A 17,509-nucleotide genomic window follows, 5' to 3' on the forward strand; every position below is an offset into this window, starting at 1 on the left:
ATATCAATCAAAACATAACAACATGCACTGGGTCCACAGCTTTACAAGTTGGACTACCCCTAGGCCCTCAGTACGAGTCTGGAATACCTACCGGGCCCTCAGCTCGTATCTGGAATGCCATCGATCCCTCAGTACGAGTATGGAATGCCTACCGGGCCCTCAGCTCGTATCTAGAATGCTCTCGGGTTTGTTGGCTACCGCACGGAGCAGTACAACCTCAACCCACCCCACATAACATGTCGACATGTGACAGATAAATGCACATACAGGTAATCAATCAGTATCACAGGCAGTCCTACAGATCTACCCGACTAGCACATCAACTAGCATGCATTACTAACTCAAACTCAACATAACAATAACTACTAGGATATCAAATCCAATGGGCCGGCCTTGGTGCCTTAGACCCCTTAGTATAGTGAGGATAACTCACCTCGCAACTGTCGTCGGAAATAAGAAAGCTCAACTCCCGGGTCCGACACGAACTTCACCACCTAAAAGTACCACACGACCTTTTTCATAAATCTCCCCAATCCCAGAAACCCACAGAATTCAATTGGTCAACCCCTTGGTCTAAGTCAAAGTCCACAGTCAGAGTCAACAGTCTATGTTGACTCGACTCGCCGAGTTCTTCCTGAGTTCGAGAAGTCGTGGAATCCTCAACTTGCTCGCCGAGGTCTCCTTTTAAATCATCGAGTTCATATGTGGCCAAGATTTTGGGAGAAACCCTAGCCAACTCGCCGAGTTTTCTAACACTTGCCGAGTTCAAGGCAATCTTCAACGAATTCTCCGAGTTGTTCATCCAACTCGCCGAGTTCATGGCCATCTTCAACGGACTCGCCGAGTCCCTTAATCAACTCGCCGAGTCCATGCAGATCTTAATCCATGCAGATGCTCTTTAAGCTATGGCAAGGCCCCAAATTACAGATCCAAGCTCCTAAGGCACATTTATTACGTAAAGTTGCAATCTTTACGTACACGCAAGGCTCTAAAGGACCGAAATGATCAATCTAAGCTCTTTAATGGAGTTTTACACCTTGGGAGGGTTTCAACCTTGCACAATCTGGAAAATTTATGGATCTAGAGGTCAAGGGAAGTCAAGATCTGAAGTTATAACTTCAGATCTTAGCTTAAACATGGAGAGTCCTTCATAACACCCATCCAAGGTAGGTTCAAAGTGAAAAGGGCTTAAGGAATAGCCTATTACCTTCCAGAGAGTGATGTCTGATGCAATTCCTTAGTTTTTTCCGAGCTCCTGGCCTTGCTTTTCCTTACTTCTACAAATGCTTCCTTCTAAGGTTACTACTTCAAGCTTGGACACCAAAGAACACACACACACACACACACGTTTTAGGGTTTGAGAGGGACAAGAAGCATAAGGGGAGGCTGGTGGAGGCCAATGATGCTTTAAATAGGGTGTAAAACCCTAGAATTTAGGGTTTCATCTGCCAGCTCCTACTCACCGAGTCCTTTGGTGGACTCGTCGAGTAGGTCACTGAACACGCGATCAATTCCCACTGCTACTCGGCGAGTAGGTCATAAGACCAATTATTCTTTAATTAAATTTATACCTGAAATCAGGACGTTACAACTCATTAGTATATTCAGCACAAGTGTGCAGGTTACTTGGCTTATGTGGTTTATACTTCGGTTAGGGATCAACTTTCAGTTTTCGAGGTTCCAGTTGTCAGGGAGTTTGCAGATGTATTCCCGGAGGAGTTACCCAGTGTGCCTCTTAAGAGGTGGGTTGAGTTCAGGATTGATCTTGTGCCAGGTGCGGCCCCGATTGCCAAGGAGTCGTACCACTTGACACTACCTGAGATGCAAGAGTTGTCATCTCAACTGTAAAAGATGCTAGGCAAGTAGTTCATCAGACCAAGCAGTTCTCTGTAGGGAGCGTCGATACTATTCGTCAAGAAGAATGATGGTTCACACCGGATGTGCATTGATTACCTCGAGTTAAAAAAGTTAACGGTGAAGAACCGTTATACCCTTCTGCAGATTGATGACCTCTGTGATTAGTTACAGGGTGCATCTCGGTTCTCCAAGATCAATCTGATGTATGGGTATCATCAGGTGAGAGTGAGAGAGGAAGACGTGGAGAAGACCGCATTCCGCACTCGTTATGGGCATTACGAGTTGTGGTGATGCCATTCGGGCTCACCAGCTGTGGTGTGAGAAATCCGATTCGTGTTAGTTTGATTTTGGAGCGGTCCAAACACGCATTAGAAAGCTAGACAAAAATACTAAGGGTATAGTGTTGGATATTGTATGGTTTTGTTCATCAGTTGTAACATGTCTTAGGGCTGCAAATCCCCTAATGAAGGTTCTTCTGATGGTCAATTCATATTCTAAACCAGAAATGGGTTTCATTATAGTAAATGTAAAGAAATAAATTAAAGCAAACTTTAAAGATGTTAAAGCAAGGTATTTGTCACACCCCCGGCCGAGACGGTGGAATACGCCGGGCTGCGCGACTTAGTTCATGGATCCCAAGCAAATTGAATATACATAACAAGTTACAACAATCACAACATAGCAGTTACATTCAAGTTTGAAGTTCGAATACAAGGTTCATACATAGATTAATAGGTTCATAAATTCGCCTTAACAAGTAGGCCGACATAGCAAAAACTAAATGAGACTAGATTGCCCGAAAATCCATGAACAAATCTTCTGTCAAATTCTGGTTCACTGATCTCCTGAGATTACATGTGATTTGAGGGTCAACACAAGGTTGGTGAGAGTTACAGGTTTTCTGCTAACCGCAGTAATGATACTTTATGAGTCTAGAAAGTATTTTTTTTTGGTGTTTAAAACCATGTTTGATAAACAAAGATATCACAAGTAACTTCGTGATTGAAATGTTTGTTAAAAAGATAAACCATAAGTAATTCCATACTTAAAATGTTTGATAAATAGATAAACCATAAGTAATCCATACTAAATACTTGATAAAGAGTTAAACCATTAGTAAATTCGTACTTAAAATGTTTGATAAATAGTTATACCATGAGTAAATCCATACTTGAAATGTTTGATAAAGAGTTAAAAAATAGGTAAATCCATACTTAAAATATTTGATAAAGAGTTAAAACATAAGTAAATCCATACTTAAAATGTTTGAGAAAGAGTTATACCATAAGTAAATTCATACTTAAAATGTTTGATAAAGAGTTATACCATAAGTAAATCCATACTTAAAATGTTTGATAAAGAGTTATACCGTAAGTAAATCCATACTTAAAATGTTTGATAAAGAGTTATACCATAAGTAAGTTCATACTTAATATGCTTGATAAACAGAGAAACCGGATCCGTGGTTTCTAGTTAAAGAGTCTGGTTAATGCCTATAGTGAGTCCTATAACCGAGCTATATGACCAGTTATGGTTAATGCCTATAGTGAGTCCTATAACCGAGCTATGTGACCAGTTATAATCCTTATACAATGCTTCATTAGACATCATAGTTATACCAAAGATAAATCTTCACCCGCTTCGATTGATCAGTCGAGGTTGTAGCTAGCAACCGCAGGTGGGGGTGTCAACCCATATAGATCTATACATACCTATCTCGCTCCGAGGATTAACGGTTATAGTTAAATGGGAATACTAAGTGGTTAAACTTAGGTAATGAATATTGTCTCACTATAGAAGCCATTAACTAGGTTATACGGTAAAGTTTCATTATAAAAGCTGAATAAGTTCGATAAATCCGTAAAAATGTATGTCACTCGCTTAAATAGATAAAATGTTTTCTTCACATGGATGAATGATTTCCAAGATATAATTGTTATAATTTGTACATATATAATTAATAAATATGTTTGTACATGCTCGGTGTAAGCAAAATAAATTATGCACGTGACTAAATATTTTTAAACGCATGTATATTGTAAAAAAATCGGTTTATAATACATTATTTTGATAATAATAAGTATTAAAACTAGATATATATATATATATATATATATATATATATATATATATATATATATATATATATATATATATATATATTTTATATGTATTCCATAACTGATATATATATTTAGCATGTTTATAAACATATTTCATAACCTAAAAATATATTTATATATATTTCACATGTATTCCCCCCCCCCCCCCCCCCCCCCAACAAAAAAAAAAAAAAAAAAAAAAAAAACATGAAAGGGGTTGTAACACTCACCCTTGAAGCGTGAACGAGTCTTGAGGGTGAAACTTGTCGTGAAATTCGTTTTGTGACGTTTCATGCTTTTAAAACGAATCACCGGTTCTATTTAATTTTACCTAATAAACCAAAAGGGTAGGTTTGGTATTAATTATTAAGTATAGGGTGGCCTTGATTAAAATAAATAAAATATAAGGGCTGATTTTGCCAAAATCAAACTTGATGGACTGATCTTGCAGACAGATCTCAAACCCCCTGTCTAATATGCACATTTTAACCTAATTTAAGGTTCCAAGACTTGGTTTGCCGGGTTTTTTCGGGTGGAGGGGCTATTGTCATACAAATCAACAACTTGAGGGTTTATTTTAAATAAAATTAGTCAATGTTTGAATTGTGATTGTCTCCCTGGTTCAATCTTCAGATCGTGAGCGGGAAGAAAGAAACAAAGAACACGAGACCATTTTGTTTCCTTCCATCGCGTTTACAGTTCGAGCATGGAACAAATACGAGACTCGTTTGCTGGGTCTCTTGACGTCTATTGTAATCAACAGTGGGACTCGAAGCAAGAATATAAAGAGAGAGAGAGAGAGAGAGAGAGAGAGAGAGAGAGAGAGAATGGCAGTGGCTTACCAATGGCGGCAGAAAATGGTAGTGGTGTCAAGAGGTTGGTGTTGGCTGACGGGATTCCACAGCAGCGGCGCCAGAGGACGGCGATGGCAGCACTGCTGCTTTTGCTTTCCTGTTCCGACGGGTTTGACGAGAGAGAAGGAGAATGAAAGGGTTGTGGGTGGTGGGTTGATCGGCGATGGCTGGAGAGTAGATGGGTGCGGCCGCGGTGATGTTCCGGTGGTTCCTGGTGGTTTTCCGGTGGCCTCACTGTCTGTGGTCCTTAGCCACCCTCGGTGGTGGTGTTTTTCGACGGCAGTGGGTAGCAGCCCCACTGCTGGATTTTCCTGCTTCGGTCAACAGAAAAGAGGGAAGGAGCGGAGATACAGCTTGGCAGCAGCTCGGTGGTGGCTGTGGGTGGTCTTTGATGGCTGCTAGTCACGGTCCAAGGGGAAGGATGGAGGCTGGTGATGTTTGTTCTAACAATGGTGGAAGTACACAGTGGTGGCCGACTGTGGTGGTTTGGGTTGCCAGAAAATGAAAAAGAAACCCAAGGAGGTGGTCTTGTTTACTCATGAACAGATAAATAACAAAAGCTTGGAGTGTTTATTTTGGCGTTCAAATGAGTTGTACACAGCCTTTCTTATGATGTTAGGTGATGAAGTTTGGAATAGGTTTAAGAAGATGAAGTTTGGAATAGGTTTAAGAAGAAAAAACAAAAGCTTCATATTTTAGTATATTACCATCTCATCTTCATTTCTTAATAAACTCATTTGACTTTCACAAGTCAAAGAAGTATGGAAGAGAGACATAAGAGAGAGATCACGTGACTGGTATCTCATATATATACATATATTATTATTTTATTTTTCTTTTTTTTTTCTTTGACCAAAAAATGTAATATTTCTTTTGAAATTTAAAATGTCATATAAATTATTTTCGCATAATTTTTCTAATTGTGTCGAATGATAAATTTTAATACCTGGGTTTTAAAAACCCGAACGGAATATTTTTCCGAGTTGTAGAACTCTGGAAGAATCACGTTTGAAGTTCCGCGTCTAATTGATCTAAAACGTTTGATTTTTTTTCTGAATTTTATAAATATTTTTACTAAAAATATATCGAGTATTAAATAAAATATTAGACTATAGTTTGAGTCCAAAAAGGCTCTTACAATTTCTATCTGAGGTATCCAAGTGGATTAACGAATCGATACAGTTTATGAAATCAGATAAGGTTAGGATTATACCGGTTTGGTTTCTTAAAACAGTCATATCTTTAGTATACGAACTCCGTTTTGGACACTCTTTATATATCTGCGATCAGGGAAACATGTACTACGAATCTAAAATATTCTCTTTGTTTATAGACGCTTAATACAATATTTTAGTTTTTCCATCGTTAACCAAAGTTACAATTTGCGTTTTAAGTTTCGGTCAATATTTTCCATAATTTCAGATAAGATATAATTTCATATGGTATTTTTATTTGAAATGACACTATATTTCAACTAAAATATGCATTAAAATTCAACCGGTCAAGATACAAAAGGGTTTATGGTAAACTAACCGTTTACAGATTCAGACCTAAATTCTGGGATGTCACAATATTTGAATATTTACATTTGTTTGTTTATATTTTAAGGTATTAATTTAAAACCATATTCTCATATTTCTTGTTTGTATATATTTTTAAGTACAAACCGATTGATGAGATCATTGATGACAATCAACTAAATAGTATTTTTAAGTACAAACCGATTGATGAGATCATTGATGACAATCAACTAAATAGGGCACTCAATGTGGCAGATTAATATTTGAATTAGTGATGCAATATAATTCTAATTTTGAGAATACATGTTGGGTTAAAGGTGCCTACAAAGAATGTGTGGTAACTTACAAATATAAACATTATTGTTTTATTATATTGTTTATCTTAATTTCAGCTAGTTCTTTATTTTATTGTTTAAGAACATTCAAAAAGAAGAAATCGACATTGACAATAAAAGATGAATGATCTTGTGCATGTGATATACAACTTAAAGTTAAAGGAAAAAAAAAAAAAAAAAAAAAAACATGATGTAACGGAACCTAACACGTTGAACCTTGATGATGTTAGTTTCGAGGATGAGTGAATTATTGAAGAGGAGTCTTCTAATGATCATGTAAATGAAGATCGGATTAATCATTTTGATGGTTCAGGTTCAAGTCGTTACAAGCCTTTGATGACGGTAGAGATGATGCCTTTCTTTCATCAATTGTGTTGGTTATTCATTTATTCAACCATTTTAAAATTGACAATGATACCCTTTAGTTCTATAAATAGTGATTTCCGTTCAATGCTTGTGTGGGTGGTGAAAGAGATTTAGGAAAAGATAATGCTTTGGATTTAGAACCCGACAATGATATGGATGCATGCTTTGCTATGCTAGATTAGATTGGATAGTATATTTTTGTTATAACGGTTTAAACATTTTATTACTTTTGAAGGATAAATTGATTGATGGAGATGCACTTTTTATGGTTTTAACTTATAATTGTATCATTTTTAGTAAGATCTTACGATCCCAATCTTGTAATGACAATATTAATCCTACTTATGATCCTGATCTTAACAACACTGCATTCACCATTAGCACTCCCTTAAACATTAATGCACATTTACTTATTAAGAAGGGGTCTTGATCATGATTATAAGTAAAAATCACATACACCATGTTTTCTACATACCAAATCAATTTAATTTTTAGTAACAAGTAAAAACTTACTAGACAAGAATCACAACCCTCTTGATCGCTCAAACCCTTGATTAAACAACTTAACATAATGATGAGGATGAGGAAATGTATGTCTTTTGAACAAACAATAGGTCAAAAACGAGTCTATGTTCCATCCTTTATCCAATGCATGTCAAACAAAGTATAAGAGGAGCTGCATCATGAGATGAACATTTTTCGCCACCAGACTCAAAAAGATGATCTATATATACCAACCACATATAACATTCACTAGAACCAAACCAATAATAAATGAACACACTATACATTGAAAATCATTCTCAAAATATACATCTACTTTGCCACCAGTCAAACTCTCTCACCTCACCTACATCTAATCGTTCAAAGGAACTATAAAAAGCACAAACATGAATATGAGCACATCCAAAAGAAACCCATTGCAGCCTGCACATTAAGATTAGTAGTATAATTTTAGAATTAAAGTAAGCTAGTTATAGGCAGCAGTTTGGTACACAAGGATGTGGTGCTTCAGACATTTAAATTGAGTAATAGTAGAACACATTTATTATATGTTATATTGTTATGTACGAGTATGACTGGAGTGCATATGGTACTCACCAGGATATTCCGTCTGTGATGTTGGTAGTGCAGGCAATGACATCTCTGCCAAAGATTAGATATTATGTATCATTTCACATGTTGCATAATTAAAATTTGAGATTAAAAATCCAGTAGGTGTGGTGTGGGACCCACAAATACACAAGGAGTCCAATCAACATTGGTATTGAAACTCCCACAGTACACTGCTACTACTGGATCTTTCTTTATTTTTTCTCATTGGCTTTGGCAGTGTATTTAGTGGATTGATGATTACTTTACTTACCAGGAGCACAAAGAGAGAAGGAGGCCATAGATGACGAAGAAGGCCATGGAGCAGCAATATTGTCGCTCAAGTCACATGTAAAGCTGAACCCGCTTGAGTTGTCATACACCACGTCTGCAGGCATGCTTCTAAGTAGACACCCTGCTGCAATCGTATTTATATTTATATCAATCAATAACATCCATCTTCCACATAAACTAAACCCTGCCTAAATTAATTGATTACTCCTGCCTACGGTTTAAGCTGATCACTTGGGTTTAGGGTTTAACCAAACCTGTTTGGTTGTCAATGTTTAATTAAACATTTAGCCCAACCTGTTGAGTTCTGTTCTGTTATGTTATGTTAGATAAACAGGTTGACCCACTTTTTTTTTTCCAGTATGTATTTAGTAACATAACTACTTGGAGTGGAATGGAAACTAGAAAGAGTATAAAACATCAATCAAGTCCATTCCGGTTTATTTTCTTTTTTAAAACAAAAAACCAAACCAGCCCCACTATTTCATTTTAGTTTTTGGGCAAATTGCTAGAAACAGCAACGTACTTTTCATTTATTTGCTTATTGTAGCATCCTAATGTCCTTTCTCTATGGTACTTTCAATTTATTTCTTATAGCCAAATCATCTCATTATAATTTCAAGTTTTTTTCTTATTAGTATGCTTTAAAAAATCTATCTAACTATGATACAAATGCTATATCTGCTATTTCTTGCATTTAACCCTTTAAAAACCAAACACCAAAACTTGCAGCTGTTTAAAAAGGCTTTGTTTTCCATTTCAGAAAATTGATATGCTAGTACAAAAAATAAAAAGTAGAGTAAGGATAGGGGTAGGGTTTAAGGTGGTCACCTTCTTCTCCATAAGCTGCTTCCTCACCAAAAGTTGCATACAGAAAAGTAGAAGATGAGACACAGAAAAAATAAGTAGGAAGTAGGCTTCTGCTTGCTTATTATATAAGTAAGAATTATTTACCTTGTAGACTAAAATCCTTCAAGTCAACATCACAAAGCTCATAAACATCAGTAAGTACTCCACCTTTGCGTAGCATTGATCCAAAAACGGATGCACAGATTATTGCTTGTTGGTTTGTAATTAACATTTGCCTTTGTACTCCCGCAATGTAAGAATTTAATGAACTACAGCACAACGGACTGGGGGCACCCAAATTTCGACAAGCTTTTATCACCTCAACTGGCTGCTTGAATTCCAAAGGGCAAACTGCATTTCCAATTATTTATTATGAAATAGCATCTAACTTACATTTCTTTCTGTTATAACATTCTTTTGAAAATCTAACCACTTATAACATTTGTACTTTCTTTTTCACTTTAGGACTTAACAAAGACATGACTTAATCAGGCAAAGCAATATGTGAGTCAGACTTAACGTCGATAGAATGGCTTGATAAAGAAATTCAAGAAAAAGAGGCACTCCTCATCAAGTCCCAAGTCCTAAGTAATGTTTTAAACATCATTTATCCAGACAAACAATTTATTCAACTGTCAATGAAGCATTAAGGCCTGAAGGCAAACATTTCGAGATCAATATGTAAGGTGTTGCATCTTTTTTACTTGACATGAGATGATTAATATATATATATCGACTTGATGCAGAACGAATGACTTAATAGAGCTTTTAAGTCAAGGAAATAAGGATGTTTTCCTCATTAAGTCCTAACCTTTCACAATTTTTCATTAATTTATTTCTTTCCTTCATATATATAATTATATGTATATGTATATACACATGTCATTTATCGACAACATTACATGGCAAGTAGGTGAGAATACATAACCTTCCTTGGCGTGAGTACATTGTTAAAAAGAACAAGAAAAGGAAAGATACCTTTGTTAACTTTACACGCAGCCAATAACCGGAAAGCAGAATCCGCAGCCTCGGATGGAAGTTTCCTTGAAAGCCATGAATAGACAACTCCTTTGCAGTCATTTAATACATGAATATTATCGGAATTGGATGCCAATGAAGATATCTGAAATGCAGCCTCCGCAATTGCAGGTTGACATACCGATCTGCAACACTCCTTAAGATGATCAATCACACTACAAGCATTCAATAATTTGCTCGTGTTTACTGTCCTCTCAAACGTATTTACATCCTTCACAGGACACGAACCACCCGTTAGATTTGATGATTGGAATGAACAAACAGAGCTGTTTGCACCTCTGCTACCCAAAACTTCCACAATATCTGAGAAACAGTCATCAGCGGTGCTATTTTCTAGGACTAAAACATCCGAACTTTTAGTGAAATGGCCTTGAAATATGTGGAGTGAGCTGCCAAATTGTGGGCAACATATCACGTTTGCTACCAGTGGTGCTAAAAGTTGAGAACAATCGGATGCTGTTTTCTCTATGATATTTGAAATGGAAGAGAAATTAAAGGGGCATTTGCCCGTTAACACAGGTTTGTATGTCTTTGGGAAGGCAGGGTACATGGGTGGCAAAGTTTTCCCCAGAAAGGGGTAATGTGGTAAAACTGAAGGTGATATTTCTATAGGCTCAAAGATTCCAGAGCTAGGAAGGCTAACTAGTTGAGATGTAGATGTGGGACTGGGAGGTAGCTTCTCCTCTGATATTACATATAACAAATTGGATGAACAGATAGTCAAGAGAAACAGGTGAAACCACAAAGATCCTGCATGCAAACAGATGCCAAATTTCGTTAGATAGCAACTTACTCTAATTTGTTTGCGTTTCTTTCTATTACAACATTGTACTTGTGCGAGTTTTTATTGTTAACATTGTTGTTTGAAGAATTTATCCAACTATAGCATTGTACTTTGATACTTTCAGCTTTTTTTCTTACTTGGACACTATAAATTGAAACATCAACCCAATTAAGTTAAAGTTGCTTTGTATTCAAAGACATTGCTACAACTGGGTAGTATTCTTCAGAATATAATGCTGTAATAGGAAGAAGTGGAAGTATGATGCTATAATAAAATTTTAAAAAAAAAATCAATGGAAGTAGGCTGCTACTTCTCACATTTAACCCTACTCCAGTCTAAAGCTTATATAAATGTTGCCCATGATAGAATTAGGCAGAATGACGTCATTAATAATAAATTTCATTATTAAAAAACGAACCCTTCAGAAGAGTGGCAGCCTTGATGCAATCCATAGCTTAACTACCCCTCCGGCAACATGAATACTGCAAAAACGTTCTCGAGCTGTAAAAAGAAATTTCATCGACAGCTCAGAGACAATAAAATATGTGTAAGAAGCTCTACACATATATATATATATATGAGTGTGTGTGTGTGTGTATGCACATCTTTCCATCAAGAAAATGATTTCCGATTCTGATATATAGTGACTTGCGGTGAGCTATATAAAAATAAAAAATAAAAAAATAAGCCATTTCTTATGTCTATGCAAAAAATATCATTTATCTTGGGATGAAGAGAGAATAGTAAGAAACAAATAACAATATTGCCATATCTTGTCCATCTAGGTATTAAAAACAAAGCTCTCTAGATTAGAATCTGATCATAGCAATTCCCTAGTTAGGAAGTAGTTGATGAGATCCCTTCATAAAGTAAGCAAAACAATATACTAATCCTGCATTGCACCATGTGATGTCGGGATAAATGATGTTTAAGAAATATCTGAGAAACTAAAAACACCACCCTTGGGGAAATAACTGAGAGGAGAAAATAAATGTGGGCAAATTGGTAAAAAGTTAAGACTTAATGGGAAAGTCAAAGTCTTGACTTTCTCTATTAAGTCGTTCAAAAAACACCCATATCTAGCTTACAGAAACAACATCAACATCGACACCAAGCAACCAAGGCTTATATATAAATATGGATAATCTTGCAGCAGAAACGGCAAAACTCTCTTGTATCTCTGGTGCTTAATCACGAAAGAAGAGAATAACCGGACCGGTAAATGGAACATTAAGGTGTTAGTTTTGGTAGTACACAAAAACTAATTATGTTTAGATACAAGAATTAAAATTTTAATATCATTTGTACTTTGATAAGAAAATTCCTCAAAATTAATAGAAGATTCATCATCATCCGATTTTTCTGCAAAAAGGTTATTCTTCAACCCGATCCAAGAGCATCATATGAGATATACAAATCTTGGGGTGGGGATTGGAAGAATCGTAAACTAGTAGCACTTTAAAAACTTATCCCTGTCTTTTTTGTCAAGTACGTAACCAAACTTGAAACTAGAACATCTCATAAATAATTAGAAAAGGCATTTTCACCATGAAGAATAAGAATTTCTCAGAATACTTGGTAAATCTATTAGGCTTTAAATCATATCATATTTTCTATAAAGTGGTTCAGACTATAAATCTATTAGATTTGGTTTTAAAAAAAAATGTTTTCTCCTAGAGTCTAGATTACTTTATATTTGACAATTAACATGAGCTTTCTCAGAGCGCTTTTAATTGCGCATAGCACACCAGGCACACTTTTTTAAACCAAGCTTTTAGGCCGTGGTTGTTACATTGTACTTAAACAAGCTTTATAGGGCTAATTCTGATGATGAGGGCTAGTAAATCGTCCCATCTTGTGTGTTTGTGTGTGGTTGTCCCATTATATTAAAGGGAACTTGATCTAGCAGCCTTTTTTACATAAAATTAAAATCTTATGCCAGCAACAAAAACCTCAAACCATCTACTCACCAAAAGATAAGCAAACATAAATAGCAACAAATGAGCTATTAGTCAAGTTCTTCAGATTAAACAGCTCTTCATCATCTCCAAACGTCAACTGTGTCTTTTAAACTGAAAGCTTAGCAACTTCTCGACCCATCACATGTTTCCAGCTAAACTACAATACTTTTTCCAGTGTTGAGCTACCAGGTGTTGCTATGAGTACTAAAAATGAATTCAATGTCTGTATTGAAAGCGTGAGCTACCAATTAAACACGATATTGCCACAAACGGAAAAGGAATCCAAAAAAAACTAAAAAAACATAGAAATAAAACAACTACAGAAGCATAAACTGAGACAATTTCCTCCAGAACCAATGACATGTAAGCACATACCTAAAGGTGTTGATTGGACCAAGTGTGATCTGAAGCGATTCGTTGCAACTTGTACAGCACAAGTGAATAATATAGCAATCCAGATCCTCCCTTGTCATTTATTTACAAACCTTGTTAGGGCGTTTGTTGGTATGATATCTAATAGTAGTAGCAGAAGAACTCAGACACCATTTTAGGGCATTTTTATCGATGTTTTTCTGATTGTTTTAGAAAAAGAGATCCTAAAAAAATCCCTATATTTGTGATTTGTGTTTTGGTGTGACAAAAAGTGCTGAAAAGCTGAATGATGATTGGCAAGTGTGTGAGAGAGAAAGGGATGGAGAGTAACCACCACTATGCCGGTGGGTTCTTTATTTCATGTTTAACAGCGGCTGTGGGTGCATCGGACGGGCCGAAGGCCATTGTTTGACGGCCCACTTCATTTTTTAAGCCTTAGACATCCCGTCCCTAGGCCCAAAAACATGTCCAATATTGTATTTTATAGGATTACTAGATTATACCAAGTTAAATGTAATGAACGCATAAAAAAACATTCAAACGTTACAGATATTACATAATAATTTTTTCTTTAAAAGTTATTGTTATTGGTATTATTAAAATATATATAAGATACATTAAAATCGATAAATATCTATAATCATTGAAGGATCTTTTTGTAGATAATATTTTTTATTTTATTAGTTGAATGACCTTCTGCATCGCATATGAGTAGCTTCAAACCTTTTTTACTTGTGACACGGGAAACAGCTACATATAACTGACTATGAGTGAAATCGGGTCTACGCAAGTATAATCTAACATTTGATCATGATTGTCCTTGACTTTTGTTAATGGTCATAGCGAAACAAACAGTTATGAGGAATTGTCTCCGCTGAAAACGAAATGGAACTTTTTTATCAGACGAGGTTAACTTCATGCAAGGTATATAAGTAGTCTCATTGAAAAATCTGTCAGATATGATCCAGGCTTCAATGACGTGTCTTCCAAGCCTTACGATTTGTAATCTAGTACCATTGCACAATTCTTTGGTTTGGTCGATATTACGAAGTAACATGACCGGAACACCTTTTTTTAGTATAAGTTTATGATTGGGAATTCCAGAAGCCTTAGAAACACTCATCACATCTGGAGAGTATACTGATTCCTCAAAAGAATCTTGTGTCTCAGTCTCACATTAAGAATAAGATACATTTTCCCTTCATCTTTCAACATGAACTAAGATACATTTTCCCTTCATCTTTCAACAATTTTAACATGTAGTCATTGATAGCATCGACTTCTTTATTTGTAAGGACCAAAATAGTTTTATCTTGAAAATACGATGGATCATCAAGATGGTTCTAAAAGGATGAATAAATGATGGATACAACTTAATGAATATGGTCACCCGTAAAAGGAACGATAACATCTTCTGGAAATTCAACTTCAACTTCAGCATCATTAAAGCTACCAATTTTAAGAATCTATTCATCAAATGATTTTGTCTCTTCGAAATTGTTTGGACAGCCAACCTGAAGCCTCATGTTTACATTCAAACGTAAGACTACACATTCACACCATAATCTTGATGAATGCAATGATGCCTGGACAATATCTGAACAAGATCCTCTTTGTATTACTGAAAGAATCTGTCGAAAGTCACCTCCAAATACATTGGTCTTGCCTCCAAATGATTTTCTCTTGTCCGATGAAATGATAACGTCTCTAAGTGTCCTATCAACTGCCTCGAAACAATGATGGTGCGTCATCGGGGCTTCATCCCTTTTGATAAGCCGAGTTTTATTCAAAAGTTCAGCTATATCGTTATCTGTGTAATAGAACAAAAGGAATCCTCATTCAAGTTGATTGGTATATTAAATCTTGAATGCGTTGTCCTACAACTAGAGAGCAAGAGTGTTGGAATTCCGCTTGAAGCAACGTTGATAACAATTTCACCTTTAGATCTAATAGCAACAGATAGTGTCTTCCAAACAAATATTTTTCTTGTTCCTCCATAACCATACAGGAAAAAGACACCACCTTTTTTTGTTAATAACACTGATAATTGTATCATAAACCTGTTTTTGCTCAACATTTAATTTGGAATGCAGTTGTTGATATTTGACTTCAAGACCGGACACATCATAATTTAGCTCATCTTGAATTAACATATTGCAAGAATCTTGAATAAATTTGTAATCAGGTAATGGCATATTGGTTTGGTATTTACTTCAGACTTAGTCCACAACTCAATAAAGATTTCTCAATGTATGACAACGTAAGGTGGAAAATTGCTTTTGGTTTTAGCTTCAAGCCTGAAAAGACAAAAAATTATGAAATTATTTATTTTTAATATCAATTAATTTTAGAACGGTTTTTGTGTAAATGAGTTAGTTTATGTGAAAATGTACCTGTTACGTCGTTTTCTTCTTCACGAATGTGAACAACATCATCAGAAAGACAATTACAGGTCTCTTTAAAAACATGATGAGGTCGGGATAGACTATTTGATGCAATCAACATAACAAATAGAGACCTACAGAATGAAGCAGTAGCCCAATGATGTGTTTCGTGTATAGAAGATGTATACTCTCTATCATCATCTAATAAACCAAGAGTGTAGCAAACATCTTTGTAAGATTCATAAACGGTCCCATTAATTGTCCTGATATCTTCATAGTAAGTAGGACTTTTTACTTTGTTGAGCAAAATGCGTAAGTAATAAACATCACCAGGCTTGGGAGACACGTGATTAATTCTACCAATTAACTTTGTCTTTGTTTTTCTTCTTGTCCATACTTTATCTGATTTATTCCAACCATATTGACTTGGGAATTCAACATATGATAACTTTTGTGCTTTTTCATCATAGCTAATAACATTCCATCCAAGCCAAAAAATTGAGAAGCAACAGTAGTGGGTTTAGAAACAACATTAGTAACACGTTTGGATGGTTTAAAAATAATAGGTTGTTTGTCTTCAATGCGAAACAACAACCTTTCAACAGGAGGTGTTCCATAATGAATATCATACCAAAAAAGGCTACAACATGCCTCACAAGCAGAAATATAATGACAATTGTAAAAGTCAACAATTTCATCCTGGTCGTTATTTCTTTATGTTGCTTTTTTTATTCTCGGCGTCATAAAAAGAGTCTGTGATCCTGTCTGGTCATTTGTTAATATACTTAAAAAGATACTTTATCGATCCAATTTAATTACACCACTCAAGATTCATATGCACTTGGTATTGTTTCAAAAGTATCTAATTATATGGATCAACATATCTAAAAAAGGAAATAAACATGTCATAAATAACATTAAAATCATATTATTTTTAAAACAGAGGAAAAACAGATAAACATATATAATAATTAAAAAATTTATATTATATAAAGTGTAACACCGTAAAATTTAAAACAAAATTTTCACATTTTTAAACACATTTTCCAAACACATTTATTAACAAAAATCTCATTGTATCATAACTTTGTTTCACAAAATATTTCCCAAGATCAAAATACATAAATCCCATGCATGTGTACGAATCATGCCGGCACTTTCCCGCGATCATCACTGGTACCTAAAACACATAACACATAACACTGTAATCATAAAGCTTAGTGAGTTCCCCAAAATACCATGCATAACACATACTAGCCACTCGAGGCTATAACTTTGTGGGCTCGTGGGCCCTAACTCTGTGGACCCTCTAGTCCTAACTCTGTGAACCTTCTGGTTCTAACTCTGATATACTCTGATATACACATGGCATAAATCACATAGAAATAATGCAGTGCAACACATCACATAATACCATACAGTAACTCTATCACATGACTCTAATTACCACTCAAGGTAAAGTATAGTGAGAAGACTCACCTCAGATGTCTCGGTAAATCTCTGACTCGGTAGAAATACGATCTAGCCTCCACCTAATCACATAAAGCAATACACTCATAAATATAACTCTTAGGACTAGACTCAACCCTCTCTAGGAACCCTCAGAAGGGTAAAAGACCATTTTACCCCTCCTTTAGCTCAAAGGCCCTCATTGTTGACCAAACCCTAAAAGTCAACCAAAGTTAATGGTCAAACTTTGACCCG

The 17,509-nt window shown here is 35.5% G+C and overlaps 1 protein-coding gene across 5 annotated transcripts; it reads right to left on the reverse strand.

Annotated features, from left to right (window-relative positions):
- Positions 1-7,745: 7,745 nt before the first annotated feature.
- Positions 7,746-13,752, reverse strand: LOC145031096 (GPI-anchored protein). 5 transcript variants are annotated; one of them, XM_078979588.1, is made up of 9 exons: positions 13,425-13,752; positions 13,059-13,272; positions 11,507-11,570; positions 10,245-11,054; positions 9,372-9,617; positions 9,249-9,263; positions 8,401-8,544; positions 8,136-8,180; positions 7,746-7,961 (listed from the first exon to the last, which is right to left on the reverse strand). In XM_078979588.1, the coding sequence occupies exons 3-9, from the start codon at positions 11,538-11,540 to the stop codon at positions 7,891-7,893; spliced, it is 1,365 nt and encodes a 454-aa protein (XP_078835714.1). In that variant the 5' UTR covers positions 11,541-11,570; positions 13,059-13,272; positions 13,425-13,752; the 3' UTR covers positions 7,746-7,890. The 5 variants fall into 5 exon arrangements, with proteins under 5 accessions (XP_078835714.1, XP_078835713.1, XP_078835715.1 ...); XM_078979587.1 differs by having other exon boundaries at positions 11,507-11,589; XM_078979589.1 differs by lacking the exon at positions 13,059-13,272.
- Positions 13,753-17,509: the final 3,757 nt, after the last annotated feature.

Source organism: Lactuca saligna, chromosome 2 (genome assembly GCF_052625555.1).
Source record: "Lactuca saligna cultivar CGN05327 chromosome 2, ASM5262555v1, whole genome shotgun sequence".
Lineage (NCBI taxonomy): Eukaryota > Viridiplantae > Streptophyta > Magnoliopsida > Asterales > Asteraceae > Lactuca > Lactuca saligna.